The 25812-nt window shown below is 36.0% G+C and overlaps 2 protein-coding genes across 6 annotated transcripts in view; one reads left to right on the top strand and one right to left on the bottom strand.

Annotated features, from left to right (window-relative positions):
• LOC117427893 (dmX-like protein 2) overlaps positions 1-15354 on the top strand; it is a 35732-nt gene extending 20378 nt beyond the window's left edge. For 2 of the 5 annotated variants that reach the window (XM_058995139.1, XM_058995141.1), the window contains exons 24-44: positions 820-1910; positions 2038-2229; positions 2720-2796; positions 2942-3072; positions 3832-4080; positions 5759-5940; positions 6389-6522; positions 6685-6770; positions 7052-7253; positions 7541-7658; positions 9842-9907; positions 10357-10443; positions 10538-10659; positions 10840-10978; positions 11183-11243; positions 11378-11505; positions 12078-12155; positions 12434-12525; positions 12761-12813; positions 13266-13483; positions 13843-15354. In XM_058995139.1, coding sequence (XP_058851122.1) covers positions 820-1910; positions 2038-2229; positions 2720-2796; positions 2942-3072; positions 3832-4080; positions 5759-5940; positions 6389-6522; positions 6685-6770; positions 7052-7253; positions 7541-7658; positions 9842-9907; positions 10357-10443; positions 10538-10659; positions 10840-10978; positions 11183-11243; positions 11378-11505; positions 12078-12155; positions 12434-12525; positions 12761-12813; positions 13266-13483; positions 13843-14052 — 3716 coding nt within the window. In that variant the 3' untranslated portion in view covers positions 14053-15354. The remainder of the gene's footprint in view (positions 1-819; positions 1911-2037; positions 2230-2719; positions 2797-2941; positions 3073-3831; positions 4081-5758; positions 5941-6388; positions 6523-6684; positions 6771-7051; positions 7254-7540; positions 7659-9841; positions 9908-10356; positions 10444-10537; positions 10660-10839; positions 10979-11182; positions 11244-11377; positions 11506-12077; positions 12156-12433; positions 12526-12760; positions 12814-13265; positions 13484-13842) is intronic. The other 3 variants (XM_058995140.1, XM_058995143.1, XM_058995142.1) reach the window with 3 other exon arrangements.
• On the bottom strand, positions 14705-22908 carry LOC117427894 (gliomedin-like). Its single transcript, XM_034046270.3, has 11 exons — positions 22382-22908; positions 21603-21654; positions 21207-21224; positions 20868-20957; positions 19376-19501; positions 18625-18771; positions 18138-18260; positions 17554-17634; positions 17346-17468; positions 16951-17104; positions 14705-16748 (listed from the first exon to the last, which is right to left on the bottom strand). Exons 1-11 carry the CDS (start codon positions 22709-22711, stop codon positions 16286-16288), a joined length of 1707 nt encoding a protein of 568 aa, XP_033902161.1. The 5' UTR covers positions 22712-22908; the 3' UTR covers positions 14705-16285.
• Between the last annotated feature and the right edge of the window lie 2904 nt (positions 22909-25812).

Below are 25812 nucleotides of genomic sequence, written 5' to 3' on the forward strand. Positions count from 1 at the left end.
CTGGTGAATCATACTACCAAGAGCTGTGTTTCTTTGTTCTGCAGAATTAAAACTTAAATTCCTGCTGATTTGGTTGGATGGCCAAATAAAGAACAAAAATGCTCCCAATACTGTTTTTAAAATGCTTCATGCTGTGGTGTTCTGTTGCTATACAGTTTGTTTTTAGATGCAAATGACTTCATGTCACTCCAGTTCAGGTCCAAGAGTCCTTGCAAGGAGGCAAGCCTAACCCAAAAATCAATTTCCATAATTCAGTACATAACGATTGTACTTGAAAACAATTGACATGACCCTTCACCAAAATACGCTACTTACAATATAGTCCTAAAAATAAAAAAATCTTTTTAAGTTTGTAGTATTAGAACAGCTCAAATTAGACAATGCGACATATAGAAGAATAAAAGAAAGCAAATGGATAAATAGACTGAACACGATTATGCCAGTGGGACTCAACAGAAAAGAATGAACTAATTAACTTCAATAATATATAACATTTAAATAAATAAACAAAATTCATTCAAAAGTTGTGCATGCTGATGCGCTGGGGAGGCCAAATCTAGACTGATCCTCAGAGCCAGCATTGCATGATATAATAAAAATATAAGTTTATATAAAGTAGTGTTAATTAGAATTAATACAGATTCAAAGATAGAAGTAAAAATGATGTCACAAAATATAGAACACCATTACATCATGTAAGAATAAATCATGGATTTGAATGTAAACAATAACAAATAGTAAACAATAACAAATATATATATATATATATATATATATATATATATAATTTTAAACCTAGTATCCCATTATCTTTTCCAGATGTGATTGTGAAATCTTGCAACCCAGTTGTCTTCAGTTTCTACAATTATTTACGAACCCATCCTCTACTGATCCGAAGACACTTTGCATCACCAGAAGGGTCATTGGCCACCGTAGGACTTACAGCTGAGAAAAGCAATGCCGATGAAATCAATCTTATTGAGAGAAAACTATTCTTTACAACTGCAAATGCTCACTTTAAGGTTGGTTGCCCTGTACTGGCCCTTGAGGTCCTTTCTAAAATACCAAAAGTCTTTAAAAAGACAGGATCCTCCCTAAGCAAAGACACAAATGTTATTGCATCACAGCCACTAGAAAATGGTGGAGGAGCTAGTGACTTGGATTGGTCACAGACTGGGGCAGCATCCTCTACTCTAGACTGGGGAAGCAGTGGTGAAGCTGCTACTGCTGTTGACTGGAGCCAACCTCTCATTAAATTGGAAGACGATGGATTGCAGCTCGATTGGGAAAATGACAAAGATGATGATGAGGAGGATGAGGATGATGTTGGTTTAACCATGAAGGATTCCAAATCGGATGAAAAGATTACAAAACGGAAAGACGAGTCAAGCCCAGGGTCAGAAAAACCTCCAGGTCTAAAAAGGGGTGATTCTGCCTTAGAATCTGAGGTTGATGTCATTGCAGAACAGCTGAAATTCAGAGCATGTTTGAAAATACTGATGACTGAGCTAAGGACATTGGCTACAGGTTATGAGGTGGACGGAGGGAAGCTCAGGTTTCAACTTTACAACTGGTTAGAAAAGGAGATCTGGGCACTGCATCAAATCTGTAACTATAAAGTAGAAGGGAAGGATTCCACAAATGAACTGGACAAATGGAAAGACAGTGATTCAATGGAGCTGGAAGGTGCTGACGACAAGTCTGATGCTGGGTCGTACGAACGTCACCAATTAGAGCGTCGGAGGTTACAAGCAAAGCAAGAACATGCTGAAAGGCGCAAGGGGTGGCTGAGAAAGAATCAGGCACTCCTCCGAGTGTTTCTGAGTTACTGTAGCTTACATGGTGCACAGGGAGGTGGTGTTGCATCAGTAAGAATGGAACTCATCTTTCTGTTGCAAGAGTCACAGCAGGTAAGGCAAACACTTACTTGTTGTGGGAGTTCAGCCTAAATATGTCTACAAATATATCTCTTTTTTTTTCCAGATATGATTTAGTTTTAAGTTATATTTTATTTTTTGTGTGCCCATACTTTGACAGGAAACCACAGTGAAGCAGCTTCAGTCTCCTCTTCCATTGCCAACAACACTGCCTTTACTTTCTGCAAGCATAGCTGCAACCAAGACAGTCATTGCCAACCCAGTTTTGCACCTGAGTAACCATATCCATGACATTATGTATACTATGCTTCAGATGGACTCTCCACCTCATCCAAACATTCACGATGACAAGGTAAAGAAAAATATACAGCAGTGCAATCAGGTCTATGGTTTGATATATATATATATATATATATATATATATATATATATATATATATATATATATAAAAAAAAAGTTAATTGTGAGGAGGAAATCAGTTTGATATTCATATGTATTAATGAATATCACACAATCTAAAAAACTGAATATGTTGTGAATATGATTCAAAATCATCACTTCAGTTTTTCCAAACTGAATAATAATCTATACTGCAGATTTACTCAAACAGCATAACTTACAGAATATACATTGAAGTAGAAATACAACATTTAAAGCAGATTTATACTTTAAAAGATTAAAGTAAAATTCATTTAAAATCCACTTACCAAGTTTTGAAAATAAATCCCTGAATATGAAGTTGTATTTATTTCTTACAAAATATTACTCAACAGGTATTTTGTTTACATGTGATATGTGTACTTTTTCTTCAACTCATTGATTTTTATATTTTCTAATGCAGACTTACACATTACACACTCAGGCAGCCTCACTTTCTGCTTGCATCTATCAAGCACTCTGTGATAGTCACAGCTACAGGTAATTGCAATTCCTTAATTACTTTCATTCAGTGTATTACATGTAATTGCCTTCATTTAATCAGTACAAACCAAGGCGTGTAATTGTTCTGCAGTTAGACATTATTTTTGTCTGTGTGTTTTTTGTGTGTGTTTGTTAAATGAAGCAGTCAGACAGAAACAAGTCAGTTCACAGGAATGATTTATCAAGGCTTATTATTAAGTGAAAGACGGAGATTACGGACGGAAAGCATCGAGGAACATGCAACACCAAGCTCTCTTCCTGCCCAGTGGCCAGGTGAGATGACAAACCCTTTACCTGCTTTACTGAACGGTGCACGGTATTTCATTTAATGTATTTGTCATAATCTCAGTGTAGTTGCTTAAAGTATATTTTCTGTTTTATTTGCAAATCAAGTGAATTAATTGTCCAGTGTTTAAATATATGTTTTTTTTTTTTACAAATGGACTAAAATAGGCAGTGTGCTATTAATGGGACATTTTAAAATACATATTTTTCCAGAGAGAATATTGAGTTAAATGGTCACTTTAAGTAAGTTACACAGGCAAGATGCAGCAGGATATATGACTGACATATTACTGTACAGGAGAAGCTGGTATAACACCACAAGGGGGCAGAGTGGCTGCCCATCAGTGGGCTTTTTAGCTACTCTGTTCTCAAGTGGTGCATACCAGCTTGTATTCACCCATAATGTATTGTGGATTTCAAGTCAGATTCTAAGAATTTCTGACTCAGGGATGGAAATAAGGCTGCCATTCCAGGTTTTACCATGAGCTGAATTACCAAGTATAGGTAACTAAGACATTCAGGAGTCTCTAATTAAGCTGACATTAAGACCTGGAATGTCTGAAATTACTACGCAATGGTAGTCTTATTTCAACACCATCAAGATAAATTATATACTTGGACTTTATCATGAAGAATAGATAAGAATGGACAAGACCACTGGTGAGAGTGGCAGGATTTCTTGGATAGTATGCATTTCGTTTCCATGTTGGTAAACGAGGTTGATTTATTATGTATTTATATCTGCAGGTGTCGCATCACTCATTAACCTTTTAAAGTCCGCTCAGGATGAGGATCGGCCCAAGCTGAATGTATTGTTATGTGAAGCAGTTGTGGCTGTCTACCTCAGTCTGTTGATCCATGGCCTTGCCACCCATTCAAGCAATGAACTTTTTCGATTAGCTGCCCATCCTCTGAATAATAGAATGTGGGCGGCAGTGTTTGGCGGAGGAGCAAAACTGATAGTAAAGCCTAAAAGGTCACCAGAAATTGCACCAGGTGAGGGTTTTATATTGTTATGGTTAATATTCCTTAAATGTAACAAAAGGGGCTTGGTTAACTTGTTATCCCTCAGTGATATAGTGGAGTCGTTTGTCTGCATATCTGTCTGTCTGACCTTTCTGTATGTCTCATTTCCTGTGCACTTTTAAATATCTAGGCCGCGTATGCAATTGTGATGAAAGGACATTCTTTAGCAACTGATAGCAGAATCCTGGGAGTTGTATGCATGTGTAGTTGAATGCATGAATGAATGAATAACAGAATTTAAAAGAAAAAAAGGCTTTTGAAGTAAAAATACATTTGTAAAATGTAGTAACTATTCAAATGCATCATTTTGAACATGGGTTTTACTTTGCAAAATGTACTGAATACAGGTAAAAGAGAACCATTGCCTGTGGTAGGGCCAGAGCAAATTATACCCTCAATTACTGAGCCGCAGGCTGCATTACAAACCACTTTATCTGCTTCTGCGAGTGCCATTGAGTCTTCCTCAGAAGAATCCTCTGAGCAGATGTGTGAGTAAAAGAGGTGTTGGTTGCTGTGCAGTGGTGGTTTTCCCATATATAGAGATTACAAAAATAAAAGAAATCCTGATCTTAAATTAAATAAGCAGTATTGAAAACCTTTTTTCCCCTCTAAACATTTACTCTAGATAATTATATTGTTCATTGCTTTCAGAAACGTGTCTAATAAAATAGATAGATGGATAGATAGATAGGTAATGTTAAATGTGAGACATACATGAGCAGTACAGCTGTACATGTTAGTTTCATTTAATATGAAGCATAGCTGTGATTTGTTTTTTGTTGCGATTTGACATGTTTTCTTTAATTTGCAAGTGTGTTTTTAATTGCTTATTTATCAAAATAAAATACAGTATGTGTAAACTATTATAAATAAATAAAAGTGTTTATCAGATGTATTTTCTAACTCGGGACATTGTTACAAGGACCAGTTTATTGGTAACCCAATTTAAAATATCAATACAGTAATGTAGCATAATTTAATACAGCTTTATAAACTTTTTAAAGATATTATTGTAAAAAAAAACAACAATTTTATTAACACAGTTTAAAGTTTGTGTTGTGTAATCCCCTTATTTCTGTTCATACAGCGTAAGACTTACCTTGTTTGTTTTTACTGCATTTCATTGTTCTGTTTCATATGTTTTTTCCAACTGTGATTGTTAGCCACAGTGGTCCCTGATGTAATGACTCAGGACAGTACGGAAGGTTTGTAAGCACACCAGTGCAGTGTTCCTTTTTTGTGAAGTGATGAGTTATTAGATGGTATTTACAGAAATCCTTTTGTATTCAAGTGTCCTCAGAAACCAATGCAATGGGCGGTCGGCAGTTCTACAAAAAAAAAAATAATATATATATATATATATATATATATATATATATATATATATATATATATATATATATATAATGTGGGGGGGGGGGGTATATATACCGGTATATAGTTTCACAAACTGTTTTAATTTACTCTCTTGTGTTTTGTATCTGATCACTTTATATAATGTATTAAACACTGTGTGACAGGAAAATAAACATTTTAGGTCATAGACAAAATGCACTGTACATTTTAAAACTGCGTGTGTCTACATGTATTATTATTTCTATTTAAGTTTTTTTTTATTTTACTGAATTTGTGTTTCTTTCTCCTCCAGCTCCTCCTGCTCGCACAGAAGAAATTGATAAGCATCGTCGTAGATTCAATATGAGAATGCTAGTGCCTGGCAGGCCAGTGAAAGAAACTGTGGTTCCTCCACCTGTACCTGCAGAGAGGCCAACCTACAAAGAGAAGTTTGTCCCCCCAGAACTCAGCATGTGGGATTACTTTGTAGCAAAAGTAGGAACTACTTGTTTAACTTTTACTGCTTTTTAAATGTTAGGTATTTATCGTTTAAACAAAGATGCTTTTCCTAATATCTATGCATCTATCTGTTTAGCAGACCAAAGAAGCCCAATGACTATTAAACTTATATTTATAAAATGGCTTGAACATGCCTACATGCTGATTGGCTGCTGACATTCCAGTCCCAGTGTTCTATGTCCATAATGATCCATGTTATAAGCACAATAACACACTTGAAGGCAAGGCTGCATTTCATGCCACAACAAACTTAAGGCGCGGGTTCTACAGTATCACTACAAACCGCACCTTCTTGTGTGTTACTGGTCACGCAGATGATTTTAACATCATGGTTGCGATGAGAAGTATTTTTTGTATCTTTCATGGTGTCTTAACAGCTGCTGTTACATCACCACTCACACACACATTCTTGTTTTCTTTGTAGCCATTTCTTCCTCTATCTGATAGCGGTGCTTTGTATGATTCCGATGAAAGTCTTCCAAGTGATGATGAGGATGATGACGATGCCTTCCTTTCCGACACTCAAATAATGGAGCACTCGGATCCTAATTCATACAGGTTATCTATTGTGCCAATGCCTTTCTATGTAGTGAGATTGCTGATAAATGGCTGAAAACTAATTTGTTCTGTGCCCATTGTTTGTAGAAGTTGTTGATTAAAATCCTATTAATTCTAAAATACTTTCAGCTAGAATTCTCATGTTGTATGCGTTTTCCACAGTTGGGCACTGTTGCGATTAGTACTGGTCAAGTTGGCGCTACACAATGTGAAGAATTTCTTTCCTGTTGCAGGACTGGAGTTTTCAGGTATTGTACTTCCACAATTGCCTTTTTCCATGGGTATGGATAAAATGTATGTATTTCCCTTACAAATATTTTGCTTGTTGTTGATCAAGTGACATGACTAATTTAGTTCCCTGGACCAAGTTTAATACAAATCCATTTACCATTATGTATTTTTTTCTGAAGTTTGTATCTTTTGCTTCTGTTCTATAAAGTTGTAATTCTGTTAATGTAGGAGATGGCCGATACCCATTGCACCCTAACTCTTGCATTGAGTATTGAAAAGGTACCTCCTTTTATTTTAGAACTTCCTGTAACCTCACCTTTGGGCAATGCTGTTATAAAAACTTTGGAAAACTGGGAGCAGATTCTTCTTGAAAAAATTAACAAGTTTGACGGCCCTCCACCAAATTACATAAACACCTATCCAAGTGACATCAGTGCTGGAGGGGGACCAGCGATATTAAGACACAAAGCCATGCTTGAGCCAGACAACACCCCTTTCAAGTAAGTTGTGATAAAAATGATAGTGGTCTTTTAAGGCATGTTTTTCCTATACAAATCTCTAAATACATATTGTGTATTTTAATGATTTATAAATGTTATTTCATGATGTTTAAACTTTTACTTTCTGGAACTGTAGCTCTGAAACATTTCCTCACACTTTCTAATTTTATAATGAATACATATATTACAATATTTAGGCTTCTTATATTCAAGGCAGTGGAAAGCTAAAAGATGCAACATTGCATACATTATTGCCTTGTTAAAATATAATGCAATTGTTTTCCTAGGGCTAAGCATTATTTAGCTTTTCCTGTTAAACGGCTGTGGCATTTCCTTGTGAAACAAGACGTTCTTCAAGACACATTTATTCGCTACATTTTCACCAAAAAGAGGAAGCAGAGTGAGGTAACTGTGGTGTCAAATTTTTTTTTTTTTTAATATTTTATTTTTTATTTCTTGTTTTCATTTCTTTAATAACCTCTTATAAGAAGACCTTACTGTAATTTTATTTGGATCTTTATAGAAGTGATCAGGCAACTATGTTCAAATTTAAATATACCGTATTCCTTCAAATTTAAGATGCCCTCGAATTTAAGCGCAAATTACCTTTTTTTCTCCCTTTTTGTGAACTGTGGTATTGCTTGGCATGACAGAAAACACCGGGGTCCGATCAGCATTTCAGATCTGTGCAAGCTGGTACTGTTTGTTAGAACGGAGCCTAGTAACGAAACGCTGAAATTGTAATTCTAATTCCTCATGAAGCTAATGATGCTTCTTTGAAACGGGCTGCCAGTATGTCATGGATGATTCGAGATTGCGCAGTAACGTATTTGTTCGTCTTTTCTCGGCAGCCAGTCATGCTTCTGTTTGTGTCCTCGGCCGTCACGTCTTTTGTTGGCGATTTTTATTAATAAACGCATCACTGTACTCGAATTTAAGATGCAGGACTTTTTTTAAGAAGAAAAAAAAAATGGTTTAAAAAGTGCATCTTAAATTCGAAGGAATACGGTAGACCAACTATTTCCAAAACATTTTTTTTTTTTTCTAATTTTGTAAATTTACTATTCTAGTGTATTTATACAGTGAATGAATTCTCACCTTAATTAAGGAAAAAAACGGATTAATCTTCATAGACAGATGGTATCAGAGTTGCCTTGTAGGATGAGTTTGTCAAAAAAAGACCTGTAAGCACCAGTATGTTTGTGCTATGCATATATGTGCACATGCATACACACAAATACTTTGTGAGGTAAAGGTAAGTGATGTAGATACACATCATCATATGGCAAAGTATAACATGTATTCCATGGCTGTGACCAAATACTACAAAGCCACATGTAATGATTCAGAAAGCTGTGAAATATCCACTGGTAAGAATTCACCGCTGTTAAGTGTATATTATAACTAGGCTTGCTACTATTCGATTTTTATTTTTTTGCCAAATCGACTTATTTTTGAAAATTTACGGGGTTTTTTTTCGATCTTTATTTTTCAATTCAAGCAGAGCATGGGTGAAATCGACCTTTATGCTTAAAAAAAGACCCATACTTTTTATGCCATTGAGAAATGTCTAATTTAGAGAAACCCCTTTATCATATTCTACATGCAACAAAACCATGGTTACCAACATTCTAATTGAAATGACATTTGGTCACAGCAGAGCTATACCTTGTATAGATATAGATCCCACACAAACTTAAAAAATGTCTCGAATAAACCTTACAAAACGCATCATATAAAGTGTATTACACAGACTTTTATAGCATACATTTACAAGTAAAAACAATATGCACAAACAGAACAAAACATTGGTGAGTTGAACAGAACTAACTTGCACTTATTCCGAGCTCCGCCTCTCTCCTTAAGCACAGCTGGACTCACTGGAGGCAAGGCAGACTGGCCCGCTTAGTCCTGCCGCGGAGACTTCTGCCGTCGATCAGGGTATTGTGCACAATACTCTAAGTGTTTTCCTCTTGCGCCCCATTTTGAAATCAAACTAGTAACTGTCACCGTATATACCTATAATAGCAAATGCTTACCTACACCTTAACCCGCTAATTTTAAAGTAGGCGCTTTGATTGACAGGCTATAGCTGGCAAATGAAAGTGCACAGTCTGCCTGATGATTGACAGTCATTTAAACAAATGAGAGCATTCTAGAACCGCTTCAGCCAACTAGATCTGTCAGGACAGGATAAAATGACTGACGGTGAAACTACACCAGCCTATTAAGGAACCACTGATTTGACTGACAGTGACCCCTAGCCATTCAGAGCGGAACGGAGACGGGACAGACAGCAAGTATAAAAACTACACAGACAAGATGATTTCTTAAAATATTATTTTTGGTAAGAAAAAAAAAATAGCGAGTGGTTTTACCAACGTTTATCCTATATAAATTTATTTCAGTCTATTTTTGGGGAATTCGACGTTTAACTAGCTTTACCGATTACAATCGAAAAGTAGCAAGCCTAACTATAACATATTGCCCATATGTGTGCCTTTTATGCAGCCTGGAACCCTTTTCATTTTCATGTTTTGTTTTTGTGCATGTGTTTTGTGTTGTGACTTGTGTGCTATATTGTGTAGTCATTAGAAGACCATGTGGACCAACTCAAACAAAACTGCATAGCAGAAGATGGCAAAACCAGCAAGGTAGTAACTCTTTGCCCAGAACCTCACCTTTAGCAGATGCCTGATATTCAATAGCTTTTGCTGGCTTGATCATTAGTATAAAATAACACATCACTTCTACTAACCGAGTGGGAAACACTTTCTTTAATAAAAAAAACATATACTACACTGATGTGTAGCTTGATATTGGCAAATCGATTGGGTAACACTGAGACTATATTAAAAGCATGCTGCTTCTTTTCACTTGCAAACTTCACTACCCTGTGCGTAATTGTTTGTCTTTGGATATAGTGATTGGCATGCATTTTTAAATCCTACAGCACCTTATTTAATTAAAAAGACACCTGCATAGCTATTTTGCATGTTATTTATGTATTTTGTTAATACATATTTTTCACTGTATTGTAATGGTACTTGTGTAAATGTGTATAAATCTCTCAATAGCAGTGTTGTAATACAATGTCTTTTAGGTGGAGGCAGACCTTGGTTATCCAGGTGGAAAAGCTAAAATCATTCACAAGGAATCCGATATTATAATGGCCTTTGCAGTCAATAAGGTATATATATTTTTATATTGGACTACATTATTTATCAGTGTTCTGAAAGTCTTTGGTCTGTCAATAATGAAATGCCTTGCTTTTTTCTTTACAGGCCAGTAATAATGAAATTGTGCTAGCTTCTACACATGATGTGCAGGAAATTGATGCCTCTGCTCTTTTAGCTGCGCAACCATACACCTGGATTGGAGAAGAGTTTGACAAAGAGTCCAGAAGGTACCCGTGGTCCTGTTTCAATTATCTAAATAACTCTATATTAAGCTCTATTCTATAGTTACCTTGTTGACCCACTTGATATGTTAAAATCAAAAGTGGCACGAGGTCGGCAAAGTGTCTTTCATAATTTTGTAGATATAAAGCAATTCTAAGTACAATACTGACTTATGTTTTGTACAGCTCTGATGATCTTGATCATCGCTCCTCCCATACAAACATTGCCCAGGCAAGTGCACCTCCATTTGCACCCAGTCAGATGCCTGCGTCTGCATCGATGCCCTGGTTAGGCAGTGGGCAAACAAGCACAGGCGCTAATGTGGTATGTAAATACTTCATTGTCTTTTATTTTTGTGCACCGTATGCAGAGATTTGTTTTCAAAGCCCCTGCTTTTGAAATTTGATTTTAAGTTTTATTTCTGTAACATTTATACATTGTATATTCATCAACTGGGGATGAACGGCTGTTTTTTTTTTTTTAATAAAACATACTTTTAGTAAGACTTTATGTATTCTTAAATTGCAGATCATGAAAAGAAACTTGAATAATGTGAAAAGAATGACATCACATCCAGTTTACCAGTACTGTAAGTATACAATTTCTATAAGTGCATAAGACTTTTATTTATTCTCCTGTTTATAGATTTTAAAATGGCTACCAATTGGGTCCTGTTTTAATAGTTGAAGAACTGTTTTTGTGCTTCCCACTTTTTTAAATTAGATTTAACTGGAGCCCAGGATGGAAGCGTACGGATGTTTGAATGGGGTCGTCCACAGCAACTTATATGTTTTCGCCAAGCTGGCAATGCTAGGGTTACACGATTGTACTTCAATTCCCAAGGCAACAAGGTAAATTCTTAAAACATTCATTGTGAACTTCACTTCATTTAATACCTTTTGAAATGAAAAAAATACAGTAATGAAATGATTTAATAAAATTGATAATAGTCAGAATGAATGTCCTATACATGTCATTTGTTAAATTGTATGCCTTTGGTTGCTTCCAGTTTGCAGTATGATTCTGATTCTTCTTGGGAAAAGGAGGAGTTCACGTGGAAACAAAAATAGGCCATCAGGGAAATTAGTTTCATCCCATTTGTGTATAAACTGATGTAATCTGCATTTGACACTAATGCCTATTATTGTTAAGAGTGGGGAAATTAAGACTTTCCTGTGCTGAATGTTGCCTTTGTGCGCCTTTCCTTTTCATCTTAATAGAGTGCGGTTTTATTTAATTTGTTTAATTAAATAGAAGTATTTGTTTCTTCATTTACTTTTTAAACTTGATTAAGATTGTGGCCAAAGTATTCAATTACAATTAAACCCCTTTTTAGTACTAGAACATTTTTTACAGGGATTTGTATCCTTTTTTTTAATTTTTTTGTTTTATAAATGACATTAATTGGTTTGTTTTTCTGTAGTGTGGGGTTGCGGACGGAGAAGGGTTTTTGAGCCTTTGGCAGGTTAACCAAACTGCATCTAATCCGAAACCTTATTTGGTAAGTAATCAGAAGACATGCACTTACATTTTTTATCATTTTAAATCAGGTTTTATTGCTGTTACATACACCAAACAACCTTTATTGACTAATTACATTAGCTTGTTTTGTGACTAGTTCATGTCTGACTGTGTTAGTTACAAACAAATGTTGGTAATTTCATGCACACTTTTTTTTTACTTCAACTAAAGCTCTTGAACATAAATAATTAAAAGCTTTAGCACCGATGTTTAACAGCCGCCTTGATCTTAATTTCAGTTGTGTTTATTCCAATATAGAGCTGGCAGTGTCACAGTAAAGCCACAAGTGACTTTGCCTTCCTCACCTCCTCCAGCCTCATAGCCACAACCGGACAATCCAGTGACAACAGGTATTTATTTCTGTTAAAGTTGATGCATCAACTTTAAATCAACAATTATATACATTGCCGATAAAAGGTTTTGCTGTATATTCATTGATGAGAAAAGGCAACAACCAACTCAAAGTACTATTATTGGAGTAAATACATTCATATTTGAATTATATTAATTGCTCTGTAGATATGTGAACTAATACCAGTGTTGGTTTTAGGTCTGGTAATGCTTGTTTGCTTTTCTCATTTGCAGAAATGTGTGTTTATGGGATACTCTGGTTTCACCAAATAATAGTCTGGTACATGGTAAGTACATTGTTTAAAATACAAATCTATATTTCCCCTGTATAGATGAATGAGCAACACCTCCTATTTTTATTTAAGTGTATTTAGTTTAACAGAAGTTCTTATCTAAATGAACAATTACTCACAGTTTTTTGAGCATTCAGGCTCAAAATGCAGCCCTTTGTCTGCCTGTATCCAGCAAATATGCTCTGCTTTAACATAACCAAGATAACAGTGCAATCAAAGAAGTAACACAAGAAACAAGGTCTACCTACCTGTATATCCTTACAGAGAATGCAAATGTACTGCAAGTGGTGTTCACCGTGTTTGCTAATGTTTTAACAATTAGGCCCAAATCTTATTAAAAGAGGGTAATGTATTTTTTATATAAATAGATTAAACCTTGCCATCAGAAGATACTGTTGGTAAATAGTGTGTGCAAAGTGATTCTCACTAAATGTTTGTTTGTTTAGCTTTCCCCTGTCACGACAGTGGGGCCACAGTACTTCAGTATGCACCCAAGCAGCAGCTCATCATCTCTGGAGGCAGGAAAGGCTTCATCTGCATTTTTGACATCAGACAGAGACAGCTGCTTCATACCTTTCAAGCACATGATTCTGCTGTTAAAGCTCTCGCAATGGACTCCACTGAGGACTACTTTATTACTGGCTCCGCAGAAGGAAACATGAAGGTAAGGCAGCAAAACAAAACATTCATTCATTTATTTATTAAATCATTGTAAAATAGTATTATGTTGCAATTATAGTTTACATATCATTGTGAGATGGTGGTGCATGTGTGGATCAGCACTGTGATGCAGGGAATGCAATATGTACTGCTATGGCCGAAAGTCTTGCATCACCCAGGATTTTAGGATTGAGAATTAAAAAAAATTATATATATATCAATCAATTAGGAGCATTACATCAAATAAACCATCACCAGGTTGTATTCTGTACATGTATTATTTTAGTGGACTGCAAATACTAGTAAAAGCCGTTTGGGGAAGGTCATGCACATACTTATTTCTTCTATATTTCTTTCGGACAGGTGTGGAGATTAACAGGCCATGGCTTGATTTATTCATTTACAAATGAACATGCCAAGCAGTCCATATTCAGAAACATTGGTGCTGGGGTCGTGAAAATTGAAACTGGGCCAGGAAATCGCATCTTTACATGTGGAGCAGATGGAACTCTGAAAATGAGGGTTTTGCCTGACCGCTACAATGTACCTGCTAGTATATTTGACATCCTGTAAATCTGAGAATCATAAATTAGCATACAAGGCTTACAAATTCTTAGGCTGTTGATTGTTATAAAAAGTTAAGCTCACAGCAAGTATTTGCAGAGTTTACAACAGATAACTAAAAAGGCATTTATACTTGAAAAAAGCAACCTCTGTTCCAGAATCCCTTATGAACTGTATTCATAGGAGAGTTATGCATGTACTGTATTTGTAAAAGCGGTGCAATTACAGGTCAGTGGTAGTGCTGTAAAAGTACTTGAAGCAGAAGTGTGTATCTGTTGTATTTTGTGCTCACAGCTGAAACGCTCAGCTTCTGCTGTAAACACAGTTGTTCTATATTTATGGTCAGTCAGTGATTTCCGGTGTGAATTGGTTTATTGGGTCTGCATTTTGTTTCTGCTGCTTGCATCATAGATTAAATGACACCAGGCTCTTTATGCCTGCTGGTAGCAATGAAGGTTATGGTGAAAGGGGAGTTATGCTGTGTTCCAGCATACCGCCATGAAAACTGTTTTGAAATGCATATTAAAGTCTGTTTGGTTGGTTTCTTAGCACTCTGGACAATTTAAATTATTAAAAGCATAGGAATGTTAAAGTACTCTGAGACCACAATGTTTCATTCCTGTTTTGCACGTATAACTTTTTTTTTCTTTCTTTTTGCAGACTGCTGTCTTTTCTAAGTTTTTTTTTTAATGATTGCCTTTACATTAGGAATGTAAGGTGTATTGCATAGCAGACAGGGACACAGTACAACACTAGTGTTAGTGGGTTTTTTTATGATTTATTCATACAATTTTAACATTGCACTCAAATTCTGGGACGCTTCAAATAGGTCAAGAATTTAAACATACAAAACAGTAAAGAAAACAAGTGTTAATTTACAAATGAATGTCTGGCTTTATCTGGCCAATTAATAAATAGTTTATTGAAATAGTTTTAATATATATATATATATATAAATTATTACCACACCCGCTTGTACAAACATTAAAGCTTTTCTCTTATTAGTTGCCTGTAACATAGCAGCTGAAAGTTGTATTTTGGTTAAGTGTATGGTATTTATTAAAACACATTTGTGTTTCTAATACATTATTGGGAACCATGTCTAAGTATTTAAATGTTGTTAACCAACAGTCCTTTTCCTATGTTCCGTCTTTATGTCTGTGTTGTGTATTTATCTTTAGCATTTAATGCTCTGTTCATGAAAAATATTCAAACTGCAGTGTGAAGCCTCTGTGTGAAAGAATGGGTAGTTGTGCAATTGTCAAGGTTTTACATTTGTAAGTTAAATAAATTATTTTAATTTCATGAAAATGCATTTTTCCTGTAATTTTTATTTATTTTTGCTGGTAAACGATTGGAAAGACTGCTTTGTTTAATGTTCAAGGATGTAAGAGCTTTATCTTCAAAGAGTTAAGATATTTTTTACATTTATCATATAGGATTCAGTTGTTTGTAAGCAGGATAGATGAGGACGCAACATTTGATTAGTAAGGGTGTCTCGCTCCCATTTATTGGGATTGAGAATAAAAACAATTTTTGTATTAGTTAAGGCAGAACTAATCTAGGATTGGCCGTAATTTTTTAACGTGTTTTTTTTTTTTTTTTACTGTAACCAGGAGACCGAGCATAATTCTCTTTTTCACGCAGAATCTCCAACAATGTCATGCACCCCTACACAACATTGTTAATAGGTTTGTTAAAAGGACTGCATTACATCAGATGGTCCTTTAGATTAAGAACAGATATTCTGTACAATATATAAAAATGGTAAGTATGTTACAGAATTGAAATGCGATACATACACATCTTACAGTATGCATCTCTAATGCAAACGTATAGCATGTGGCAACATACACATTAAAATAGTATAAATAATGTACAGCTTATTTAAAAAAAAAAAAAACACACTTGACAAAGTTGTTGAATTTAGAAAAGCTGGTCATGCAGTCTGTGTAATAGGATAACTGGTTTAGTCCTTGTAGCAAGCCATGTCCTTCGTTTGAATAGAACGAGTAAAAACAATTACTTTACTAATAAATGTTGGACAATTAAATTAAATTGATTTGAGAATTAAATAAATTGACTTTGTTTGACAATCATTAAAAAAAAAAAAAAAAGGCCACTGTTGTACTTTTAAATTAACCTGTTCATGTACAAAATTTAATAAAATAGTCCACTGGATTGTAAAATTGATATTCAAAAACACTACTTGAAATACAGAAAACAGACAATTGTGTATTATTCAATCGGAGAGAAAATGTACACTATATTTGGTTATATAGCCGTTGTCCCATGTATACAAATGGCGGTCCTTTGGATTATAGGACAACATTGCCAACACACCATTTGATGATCTTAAATCAAAACTGGAGTTCAGAGGCCTCTTTTTCAACAAATCAAAAGCAAAAGTTACTTTTATGTCCTTCGTATCGGTAACATAAAGGACTCCACATGCAATGAAAGCATTGCCGGCCTTCGATCTGGGGTAGGTGGTGTTCATATGCTGGGTAACAGAAAATGTTTTTTCATCCAGTTGAGCTACCATAATATTGTCATCAATGCTTGAAGCATAGATGATCCACAGTCCATTTTCATCCACTGCCACGTTAAAATAGGTCTTCGAATTCTGGAAGAGATAGCTGAGATTGCGGTGCAGGGCATTCTCAATAGTAATTTTTTTTATTGTTGCGGTTTCAAAATCGTATCTGTAAAAATAAACACTGATGATCAATAAAGAACCTTCGGAAACATCTGCAATGTGTCAAAGGGAAAAAACGAAAGATGCCAGATAAAAAGCAATTCTGCCATTTTTTGAGATTAGGTTAAATACTCCCATCTACATTCCTATATGAAGTCGTAAACTATTTTTATTAAAAAAACAACAACATTACAATGGTGAGCACTTACTTTGCAATCTTGTACGTGCCGGCAACATGAAAATATAGAGATCCATTGTGAATGACGTGACCACAACCCTGGAAGACAGCTCTTCTAAGGTCGATAACTTTGACACTGCCATTCTGGAAAGACGCTAAATTGTCATATTCTTTTAATGTCCGGCCTAAAAGCAGACATAAAACGTGTAACATTAGGTAACAAAATGAGTTGTCACGACGATAATTAAAAAATGTTTTTGTTCATATCTATAGCAGAAATACTCATGATTGACACTGTCAGCTAGCAAATAATTCTATGACTGTAACCTATCTGTATTTAAATTGGTTGCTGGATAAAAAGTACACAGAAATCTTACAATGATTCCTGTGGGGTTTACATAAGGAAAGAAAATGTCGGAAACATACCTGAAAAATGCTCAGCAACCCAAATATGTTCATCATCCCTTGATGTGTCCTGCATCCAAGTCCCAAACGTAGTTTCCATTTTTGTTACATTTAAAGTGCAGTTTACAGATTTAATGATGCATTCTGTCAATAAAAAAAAAAAAATGCTATGCTTATACTGTAGTTAAACATCAATTTGAATATTGTCAAAGTAAAAACATATTTATACCAGCTTTCTTCAACAGGTGTCCCTCGACTTTCGTTAAATCTTTTCCAGCCAAGGTATCATCATTTGGTACAGCATCTGTCACTGTTCAAAAAGAATGGAAATTGGGACTACTACAATCACTTATAAGATGAAATCGAGTAGTAGATTTTATTTTTCTTGACTGCTTAGGCATAACCGTGCAGTCTCCACACATCCTTAACTTGAGTTATGTCTGTTTTAATTAACAGTTTTCACAAATATCCAAACTATTCTTTTAACATGCATGTACAGTAACTCATGAGTCAAGGGTTTGACATGGGTAAAAGTACAGTATAGTGAATGTTTGTTATAGCTTCTTTGGGATTTCTGTTGCGTAGTTTGAAGATATTTGTTTAGATCAAGCGTGAGAAGAGACGTTTCTTCTATATGTAACCTTTGAATACCACCCTGCACTTCAATAAACAATATCCAAAAGAAAGAACAGTCCCTGCACAAAGTACGTCAAACTACTCCTGCATTATCTCTATATGGGATTCCAAGCAGACCATCCTAGCGCCCTTCAGAGCCCCTATGTCTGGTTTCCAGTTATGTTTCCCCATACATACCAATGGTGTTTTGCTGAGCCCGTGCTTTGTGACCTTTTTTCCGTGGGGCTCCGGGGGGTCCGGGGGGCCCAGGTGGGCCAGGAGGACCTGCTGGCCCTGCCGGACCTTCTGGACCTTGAGGTGCTTCAATCCAAATGCAGATACCAGAATTAGCAGAAATGCAATACAGCATAGTGCAAGTAGGCACATTTACACTGACTGCTCAGGGTGTTCACAAAAATGGTTTACTGCTACGGAAGACCTCAGCAGACATTAATATTGTAGGCACTTTCTTTTTTTTCCTTTCTTACAGGTGCTGTTTGTAGCTAAAAGGGTGAAGGTGTTTAAGCTGCATAGTTTGAAGCACAAGAGAACATGTACTACTTGATTGTTCGGAGGCATATTAGTGTTGCTCTGTGCACTAGTCAAATAGGTCATGCAAAATGAAACACGGATCAGTCTAATTTGCTTGGGGTCACGTTTAGTAGCCTCTAGTTCAGTATCTTACCTTCCATTATGACCTCATTGAAGGACTCCCCATTTTCACCCTTTGGTCCTGGTTCCCCTTTTATACCTGGCAATCCAGGCATACCAGGAAAACCTATTTCACCTGTATCTCCCTTTTCTCCTGGTTCCCCTTTTTCACCTGGAGGACCTGAAATGAAGCACATTTGAAATTGGATGGCACTTGCTCTTCAAGATGTAAGATGAGATGTCCCTTTTAGTACAGGAGACAACACATCCAGACAGAGACAGACAGCTCCATGAACCAGCATGGAGTACTGTGGTTATTCCACAAATAACCAGGCTAGTGGGTTGTTTACAGCCATCCTTATTTGTAAAAGCAGCACTCGGTGAACACTGAAGGAGTATTATGTTTTTATATGGAGAAACATTTATAAAAAAATATGTTTAAATATAAATTTAATTAATGAATTCCTGGAACTACTGTACTTCTATCAAGCTCTGCACCTGCCTAGCAACACAGCGTAATTTGGAACAGTGCGATGCATCCAGGCATTGTGCTGTTGGATTTAAATGAATGCAAGGTAGATTCCAAAATCACTATAGATACTCATACAAAAAACACATCTGATAAGTTATTACACAGGTAAGAAACACAGATGTAATTCACAGCCTGTAAATTAAACAAATCTTAAATTAAATGCTGTTCTAAATTTGTCTGACTGCACTGAATTCAACACCCCCTCCTCGGGCTTACTGTGCCCAGTCACGTCTTGCGTCTAACTGCGTCTTACCTTTCATTATGGTCTCATTGAAGCACTCCCCTTTTTCACCCTTTGGTCCTGGTGTCCCTCTCTCGCCTGTAAAACCTATTTCACAATCTCCCTTTTCTCCTGGTGGTCCGGTCTCACCGGGGGGACCTGAAATATTCAGAACATTTCAAATTATATTAGAAAACTGAATGTGTTAATTCTCGAATTTTCAAAATGACAAGAATGTACATTGTGGTTTCATGCAGGATATTTGGTGGACAGTATATTTTAGAAGAGCAGCACAGAGATATCTGGTCTATATGTGGTCTACTGTGATGAAAGGCTTTTGTGAAGATACAGTGAATTGTGCCAAAATATCATTAAGCTTGGTCTGAAAACTAGATATATTCTAAGGATCACACATCCAGGGCCTCTATCTGGACAGATACAAACCAGTAGAAAGATACACAGAGGATGTATTTAAGCCACAGTGTATTCCCTTATTCATTGTTCCATTGTGTTTCTGTTTGAATACAGCTATGATAAATGACAGAGCAAAGATGGTGGGCACTACTCCTAAATAGTATTCAAATATTCATTGATGGTTTTCTTTCTTTTTTTTCTAAGTCAGCATATGTATTAAACCTACAATCAAGAATAAGATTCTGTTTGACTAAACACACTTGGAGAATTCCCCATTGCTTTCCCAGCACAAAAGTAGCAAGGAATTAGCACCCACGTAGAGAAAAAACAAATAACCCAGCCGCCGAGCTTTAGTCATAAAGTGAATCATCAAATTGCAACGTTATGAACATGAATCGTACACTTGTATGAGTAAATCAATAAGGCTGTGATCCAAACACTAACCATCGGATGGAAGTTTGTGTTTAAGGAACATTGCTCCATTTGATTCACACCTATTAATCCCATATTCCTAAACTGTATGTCCCATCAAACCTTTTAAAATCACCATTTAGATGTCAAAAGAAAAACACACCTGTATACAAACATGTCACCAAACCTCTGACTTTAAATGACTGGTGGCGCATGTACTGAATTTAATAGTTCTGCAGCATGGGTATTTGCAGTGGCTTTTTTTAATGACTGTGCACCAGCCTGTAGCAGCTGCATTCTGCACAGTGGTTTTATTTCACATACTGACTCTAGCAATATATTCTAGTCAGTAAGCTCACTATCTTAGAAACCTCATCTAGATACAGAAATGAGCTGTCGTTGTTTTATCTTATTATTTTATTACTAAATATTAGCAAAGGCATTTTAAATTGCAGGAGGGAATTCAGGGAAGGGTTGTCAACATAGTTTTCAATTGCTGTTTGTCTGGGAAAAACAAAACAAACAAACAAAAACAGTTTCTTTCAAACTTACAATGATAAAGGACATTATTTTCTCACCCACCATCTCGGCAGTAGCTTTTCAGCCATGGTCTGTCTACAGCAGGTGAAAATTGGGGGAGCGGTATTTGGATCTGTTGCTGCTCAGATCATTAACATTGCCCTCCCTCTGGATTGCCTACCTTTCTTCCCTCGTTTCCCCTGGACTCCTTGCAGCCCTGGCAGTCCTATTGATCCATTGTATCCAGGCATGCCATCAAGGCCAGGTGGTCCTTTAGAAGAGTAAGTACAAAAGTACTCGAGATTATATTTGGATTTGAATCATTTTTAAAAGGGGGTGTTGAGTTTACAAATATCTCATGCACCGATTCTGTATAATAGCTTCGGAGAAATATATTGATAGTAGTTGTACACTTTAAACTTAAACAATACCATTAGTTATTATTTCTGGTACAGTATAAGAGTTACACATGTCAAGATATGCTATTTGATGATTTTATTTATTTATTTATATTCCTTACCAGGTAGCCCAGGAGGTCCTATTAAGAAAATACAAAAGAAATAATCGATTAGTTTTAGCATCTTGCCCATTTGTGTCTGTTTCAGAAATCCACTTAAACCAAATACAATTGTACAGTTGTCCCATCCCAGTGAAAACCACATTTTATTTTTTTTTACTTTATTATAAAGCAATAAACATTGTGTTAGATGTATAAAGAATAATTAAGATATTGTATATTAATGTACAGTTTTGACGCAGCACTATAACACTATGGGTATACTGTGTTATCATAATCCCCATCATCTTCTGTCTCATTGTTCCCTTATAACACATTAACAGAAGCATTCTTTATTGTTTATAACATATCCTTAAATGTGTTACCTATAGCTATGTTACTGTTCATTCCATACCATACCTGTTAAGCAAATTCCTTTTGTGCTATTACACAAATCCACCATCACTCGGACCTACAATGACATTAAAATTAGTGTGTCCTATATTCCCATGGAGAATACACAGTTGATATATACGGTATACCAGAAATCTGCAGACCATTAAGAAAATAAAAGAATAATCTGAATTTTAAACCAGCAATTGGCTAAGTGGAGGGTGGACATTTTTCTACGGTAAATCAAGTTAATTTAAGAAGATGTTTTCTTCACAACTTTGCCAACAAAAACACATGAGATTAATGCAGATTAGTTTCAGCTGCGAACTTCTTCAAATAGTTTCCACACCGCCAGACATCCGCTTAACAGCCTGTAACTTTGGTACAGCTCCTATGTTTATTAAATTACAGTGGAATAAGTGCATCAATAAGCTGCCTAAAATCTAATCATGTTTTTTTCTGCAAATACCAAATCAAGTATATTTATTTTTTACAGAAAAAGAAACATGGAACAATCATTTTAACTGGAGCATAAATAGGAGAATAAAGCCTTGCAAACAAACAACAATTCCTAGTTGCAATGGAATTCACGAATCTCCAGCTAAATGCTCTACTCTGGGACTAATAGAACAGTGACATTCTCTTCCTCATTAAGGTTTGAGTTCTAAAAAGGCCAAAATCTGTTCTGCTGACAATATAGGACAGTGTATACTGAACACACAACCGGACAGAAAGACAGGCACACATAGACAGTAAAGTAAATTACATTCTCCAACTTCTTATTGAAACGTTGAAAAGTGTTTTACCGGCACCATGGAGTAGGTCATCATCATGAGCATCTCCTCGTTTTCCGCTCGGATGTGGGTCTCGCGCAGCTCCTGGCTCCTCTTGTTCCGGGAGGACTGGAGTGGTTCAGGTTCCTCTGCTGTATCCCGGGTTACCTGGGAGAGGAACTCCACCACAGAACTTTTAGAAAACTCATCCAGCCGAGTCGCCAACTCTCTCTGCTGAGCGGACAGAGTGTCGTGCTGCAAGATGAGAAACGCCAGCCCAGCACAGTTCAGCACTGTGATAACAGAGACTCCTAACAGGAACATGCTGAGCTTCCAAGAGCTGCTCCCATTACTCACTTTCATTTTATTTATTTTTAGGTTTTAGTCATTTATTTCAATGCAGGCTTTAAAGCTAGTTAAAGAATCTGTTCAAACTTTAAGAAAAGTGAAAGTATTATACAAGCAATCAAGTGTAGTTTCACAATATCAGTGTTGTGTAATCCCAGTGTTGTGGGGAAGGAATTTCTAGCCTGACCAGGAACCTGATTTATATGCAGTAGTGCCCATTTTTGCACTGTGACTATTGCCGTGGGCAGTTTTTGACAGAATTCGCATTCATAGAGAAGTTAATGATGTGGAAGAGTTTTACAAGGCGTGCATCCCAGGGCAAGCCTCCTGCAGTTTTTCAACGGTGACTTTAACCTTTGCAAATCTTCCCTTTATTGAGATAGAAAGAATAGTGTTAAACAATACATTGTAACAGTCTATACTACTGTATATATTCAGATCTTAAGAAGAGATTAGCTCTGTATTGTTTACAGGTAATACAGTATATTGGTCCCCTACAAACTCAATTAGGGAAGAAAAAATAACAAAGATAGTGTTTCCTGTGAAAAGCCTCCAAACTAAATAGCATGGTAATGAGTTGGCAACTTTACATGCCGTTAAAACACTTTTAACATTACTTTTACTGGTGAAGCAACACAATAAAATACAAATTTGACATGTATTAAACTAGCTCAAATATATTTATGGGGTCTATTTGAAATATAAACTGGATTTAAAAAACATTTAAAAACACATATCAAAAAGTACATACAATACATATAAATAACAATCTGCATTTAAGGTTACATTCGTATTGGTCTTTAATCAAGATTGAGAGCTGTGGAATCTTGCTTGTGGTCAGAATGAAATGGATTAAACTTGCCAGAAGACTTTTTAAAATGGCATAATCACATGTGACAGAAATAAACCCTTATATCTGACCTCCAAGCTGTTGAAACAGTCGTTTTTATAAAATACCTACTTCTGCTCAGATTAGCTTAGCTTACTCTCAACAAAAACACAGTTTGACATTTTCTTGCGTATAGGGCTTCTACACATTGGAACCTGACAAAGAGCGTCCAGGAAAGAACTTCAGTCTTTCACATCATTATATTGTAAGAAGGACTTGACACTTGTGTTTCTATATACATACACTATCACTACAAATACAAATACAGTACACACATGCACAGCATATGCACTGCATAGTATAAATTAGTATAAATTAAGATGGCAAAATAAGAAAAAGAGGCTTGCCTGGGCCATGAAGCACAGCCAGTGGACTACTGAAGACTGGAAGAAGGTCTTATGGACCGATGAATCAAAATTTGAAATCTTCGGTTCATCACACAGGGTTTTTGTATGCCGTCGAGTAGGCGAAAGGATGGTTCCTCGGTGTGTGACACCAACTGTCAAACATGGAGGAGGAAGCGTGATGGTCTGGGGCTCTTTTGCTGGATCCAGAGTCGATGACTTGCACAGAGTGAGTGGCACCCTGAACCAAAACTGCTACCACAGCATTTTGCAGCGCCATGCAATACCCTCTGGTATATGCCTAGTTGGTCAGGGGTTCATCCTACAGCAAGATAATGACCCAAAACATACCTCCAGGCTATGTCAGAACTACCTTAGAAGAAAAGAACAAGACGGTAGGCTTCAAATCATGGAATGGCCAGCACAGTCTCCAGACTTAAACCCCATCGAGCTGGTTTGGGATGAACTGGACAGAAGGGTGAAAGCAAAGCAACCTATAAGTGCAACACATTTATGGGAAAATCTGCAACAGTATTGGGAAGAACTTTCCGAACAATATTTGATTTCCATTGTAGAAAGAATGCCACGAGTGTGTTCGGCTGTTATATCTGCAAAAGGTGACTACTTTGATGAGTCAAAAATTTAGATTAAATTTTGTTAAACAAAACGATTCCATGATTTATTTTTATCTTCAATTGTTTATTTGTTCTATGAGTACATTGAGACATTAAACTGCGTAAATTTCAATAAAAACTGGAAAAATGGAGGTGTTCTAAAACTTTTGACCGGTACTATTTTATATATATATATATATATATATATATATATATATATATATAAAATGAAATTAGAGAACATTAAATGAGCCCTATCATTTGTTACATAGTTATTCAAATCACATACTGTACATAAGATGCAGACCATGAATTTACAAATGGTTAATAGGTGCAAAAGGATTGTTAATATAAAATTGCACAAAGAGCTTGCTGATGGAAAACAGCATTGGTAATGCTAATCGCAGGAGTCATGGTTTATATTTTGCAGATGAGTGAGTGGTAGACTGATTTCTTTAATTGTTAAGTGGGTTCCCACGGTGAGTGCATCTTCCACTATGTGTGCTAATCTTGATTTTCCAGACTTAGTTTGCCTTCAGGTTGTAGGTCAAGGCAAGACAAAGCACACATATCTGTGTTCTTTAACCTAAAGTGAATAAGGTAAGCAGAGCATGCTTCACATTAAGAAAATGTATTGACTTCCTTAGCAGTTCTTTTGATGCAGTTGCAATTCAGAAATTGCTTCTTTACTTACTGCATGTATCCAGAGGTGCTAAAGACTTACCCCAAAGGACTTTGACCCCAGCCCTGCTCTATGCATCTGATCTCTTTGTATAAAAACAACACTGCATGTGTCTTTCCATTCAGTCTCCGTACTTTTTACTGTATTTCTTTTACACAGAGAGTTATAACTATTTTATGTTGTAAAACAAAAATTAGATACAATATCAAAAAGGAACCCACTTGTACTTTGTACTATTTCATTACATGCCTCTACAAACCTATAATCTTTATAATCAACTGTAGATCTTTATTACCCATTAAGGATTTTGTGATGGGGTGGGGGGCTGGGGTATTAGGAACGTTGCATGTGTAAATAAAATTAAATGTAACAAACAAGACTTGATTATTGTCGATGAAATGGTTGCTACTTTAAGGCGAATGCCAATAAGTGAATTGGTTAACAATTTGTTGAGCTTTAAATTAAATTTGTAACTCTGTAACTTTTGGTTTGACAAAGCAGTGGTGAATGGAAGCCAAACCCTTGGAGTCTTTATAAAAATCAGCACACACATATGTTAGAGTCCTGCTTTTTTTTGTTTTTTTTTT

This window comes from Acipenser ruthenus, chromosome 21 (genome assembly GCF_902713425.1).
Source record: "Acipenser ruthenus chromosome 21, fAciRut3.2 maternal haplotype, whole genome shotgun sequence".
In the NCBI taxonomy this organism is placed as follows: domain Eukaryota; kingdom Metazoa; phylum Chordata; class Actinopteri; order Acipenseriformes; family Acipenseridae; genus Acipenser; species Acipenser ruthenus.